This window comes from Rhineura floridana, chromosome 3, assembly GCF_030035675.1.
Source record: "Rhineura floridana isolate rRhiFlo1 chromosome 3, rRhiFlo1.hap2, whole genome shotgun sequence".
NCBI classification, from domain to species: Eukaryota; Metazoa; Chordata; class Lepidosauria; order Squamata; family Rhineuridae; genus Rhineura; species Rhineura floridana.
In genome coordinates this window covers 216,783,601-216,787,074 of record NC_084482.1, presented here as the reverse complement: position 1 = coordinate 216,787,074, position 3,474 = coordinate 216,783,601, and the positions used below count along the sequence as shown (strand labels likewise).

The following is a 3,474-nucleotide window of genomic DNA, read 5'->3' as shown; positions in this document are numbered from 1 at the left end:
GTTTTGTTTGTCTTTTGAAAAATTTGAATAATAAAAAAAATTATATAAGTGCGGGGACACTTTTACCTTCATGCAAAGAAAGAGAAAATGGGGTGAGGGAAAAACCATTTGTGACATGTGGTCACAAATCCAAAGAACGTGAAACAGATCTGAGAATGAGCAAAGCACACTTTTTCAGAAACCAGCTTTAGCATGTTCATCATGGGTTGAAGCCCAGTTCTGCTTCACAAATGCATGATCTCCACCCCCTTCTCTGAGAACTATGTGTGGAATATTTTATTTATTTATTTATCATTTGATTTATATCCCGCCCTTCCTCCCAGCAGGAGCCCAGGGCGCCAAACAAAAGGACTAAAAACACTTTAAACATCATAAAAACAAACTTTAAAATACATTGAAACAAAACATCTTTAAAAACATTATTTAAAACGCTTTCAAGACTTTTTTTTAAAAAAAGGTTAAAAACATTGGTTTACATGTTTTTTAAAAAACATATTGAAAAGCAACACAGAAGCAGACTGGGATAAGGTCTCAACTTAAAAGGCTTGTGGAAAGAGGAAGGTCTTCAATAGGCTCCCAAAAGATAACAGAGATGGCGCCTGTCTAATATTTAAGGGGAGGGAATTGCACAGGGTAGGTGCCATTATACTAAAGGTCCGTTTCCTATGTTGTACAGAACGGACTTCCTGATAAGATGGTATCTGCAGGAGGTCCTCACCTGCAGAGCACAGTGATCAACTGGGTATATAAGGGGTAAGACAATCTTTCAGGTATCCTGGTCCCAAACTGTATAAAGCTTTGCATAGCAAAATTAGAACCTGGAACTTGGCCTGGGGGCAAATATGAGTTATAAACACTGGGAATCTCGCTGTGATAAAATGATGCATATAAATCTTGAACACCGAAGGACCTGTAATCATTCCAGGGTCACTACACATTCCATCATTCATGACTACTTTCTTTCATAACTGAGTGCAAAAAGAGATCTGGTACATTTGCAGCATCTAAGGAGCTACATTGCAAAGAAAAGCACAAAGGTTTCATTACAGCTCTGCTGGACTTTAGTAGTCAAAATATAAGATTATAGTTTAAGAATCAGATACCACCTTTCGTTTTTGTTGTTAAATGCTCCTTCATATTCAGGTCAGGTCTGAGTACAATAATATAGCATTTGGGGAGGAAGATGCAGCCCAGAAGGCCAGCGCTGGAGGCCAAGATAGAGAAGACCTGCACGGCTACCATGTATTTCCCCTTTGTGCTCAGGTAGGTGGGCACAAAGGAGATCCAAACACTGCAGAAGACCAGCATGCTGAAGGTGATCAGCTTGGCTTCATTGAAGGCCCCAGGCAGTTTCCTGGCTAGGAAAGCCACTGTGAAGCAAATAGCAGCCAGGAAGCCCATGTAGCCAAGGGCACCATAAAACATGGCAACCGACCCTTCATTGCATTGCAGGATGATGTGTCCAGGCTGGGAGTGCATGTCAGAGTCTGGGAATGGTGGAGAGACACCCAGCCAGATGGTGCAGATGACAACTTGGACACTGGAACAGGAAATGACAATGGAGTTGGACAAACCCTTCCCCAGCCATTTTCTCATTCTGTTCCCTGGTTTTGTGGCCAGGAAGGCCAGCACCACAGTGATGGTTTTGGCCAAGACAGAAGACACAGCGACTGAAAAGATGATGCTGAAGGCCATTTGTTGGAGAAGGCAGGTCACTTTCCTGGGCCGGCCGATGAACAGAAAGGGAGACAAAAAGCAAAGCAAGAGAGAGACAAGGAGGATGAATGATAGGTCCCGGTTGTTGGCTTTGACGATTGGAGTTTCTAGGTATTTAATGAAGATTCCTAACACAAGGCCTGTTATTAAACACGAGAAGAGGGCAAAGGAAGCCACGATGATCCCCAAAGATTCTTCATGGGAGAAGTAGGTGACATTCTTGGGGATACATTGATCTCGGTCTTTGTTGGGATGTTGATCCTCTGGACATATGGTGCAATGCTCTGCATCTGAGAAGGAAAATGACTTCAGTATCATTCACAACACCCTTTCATGCATACTTGTTTATGTCGTAATCAGAGCTTGGAAATGTTACCTTTTTGAACTATAACTCCCATCAGCCCCAGCCAGCATGGCCACTGGATTGGGCTGATGGGAGTTGGAGTTCAAAAAAGTAACTTTTCCAAGCTCTGGTCCTGATATGAGGATGAGTGAGCAGGACAAGGCAGTTTCTGATGGCGCTGGAATGACATCACTGCTGTTTGCTGAACCTCCCAGGGGAGCCTAGTCACCAACAACCTCATTTTAGGTAGCGGGGCAATGGCAGAGAGCCTTCACTTATGAATGTTCCAGGAAGCCTCAAATATTTGTCCCATCCCCCTGCGGGCAGTTGCAGACTTTCCATAGCAGCATTGGGCTGACCACTGTGGGAACAAATGCCAGACTAGATAGAAGTTTGGCCTGTTCCAGCAGCCAGGCTGTTCTTTCCTCTGGAGTCACCCACCTTCCTGAGTGGAGATGGTCCCTTCCGCACACGGAGCACAAGCATAGCAGCAAACCGGCTGGCCTTCCTGAATCTCCTTGGCATATCCAGGGCGACAGCTTTCAGTGCACCTGGAACGAGGCACAGTCTAAAAAGAAAGATAAGGGGCATCAACAGCAATGCGTTACAAGCATTTGCATCCAGGGAATTCATGCCTAGAGTCTTAGGCAACATCTTATATTCCTACCTTGTTAAACTTCCTGGGCCACACAATGGCTTCTGGGCTAATGGTGAACTTGATGTCGGAGGATGTCCGTCCCTCAATGCTCCCAACTTTCACAATGCCATGAGATTTATTGGGAAATAGGACCCAGTTCATGATATCAAAGTCGCCTATCAGCTCTCCTTTCTCTTCAAAATACAATCCCCCCATGGAAGAATTTGAAGCACAAATTTGTCTTAAGAAAGTGTGAAACTAGAGTGACAGAGAGAAAGCCAGCATTTAGAAAACTTGATGATAGGGTTGCATAAAAATCCTGTCCTTTTGCACTCCACAGAGCACCACCACCACTCACACTGAGGGCACAATATAAACAAGGTGTGGGGCAACTCCGGCCCAGTGGCAAAAGGAGCATGCAACTCAAATGTGGAGATTTGAGACTTTGAGACTAGGAAAAATTAACAAAGGGCAGGGATTGGTTATCTCCAGGCCAACCCATATGGCCCTGAGGCCATTTTCACCCTTGTGACACCAGCAGTTGGGCAAGTGAAGAGGGTTTAGCAACTTGTACGCATATGCTACTTTGAAGAGGCTTTTCAAAGCGTTTAAGAGAGCTCCTGCACTCCTGTTTGCTCAAATGTGAGAGAGGGGGTGTGTGTCTTAAAGCCTTTCCAATGTCTCCCTGCATGTTCTTTTTAATTCTCCACGGTAGAAGACTTCAAGTGGGAGGGGGGAGAGATTTGGAAGAGGTTTTTCCAAGTTTCCCCCTCTTCAA

The 3,474-nt window shown here is 44.6% G+C and overlaps 1 protein-coding gene across 1 annotated transcript; it reads right to left on the bottom strand.

Annotated features, from left to right (window-relative positions):
* Positions 1-1,317: 1,317 nt before the first annotated feature.
* Positions 1,318-2,912, bottom strand: LOC133378964 (vomeronasal type-2 receptor 26-like; the record flags this gene model as incomplete). Its single annotated transcript, XM_061613576.1, has 3 exons — positions 2,727-2,912; positions 2,501-2,627; positions 1,318-2,006 (listed from the first exon to the last, which is right to left on the bottom strand). Coding segments are annotated over exons 1-3 (1,002 nt in total), but the record flags the coding sequence as incomplete, so codon positions are not given.
* Between the last annotated feature and the right edge of the window lie 562 nt (positions 2,913-3,474).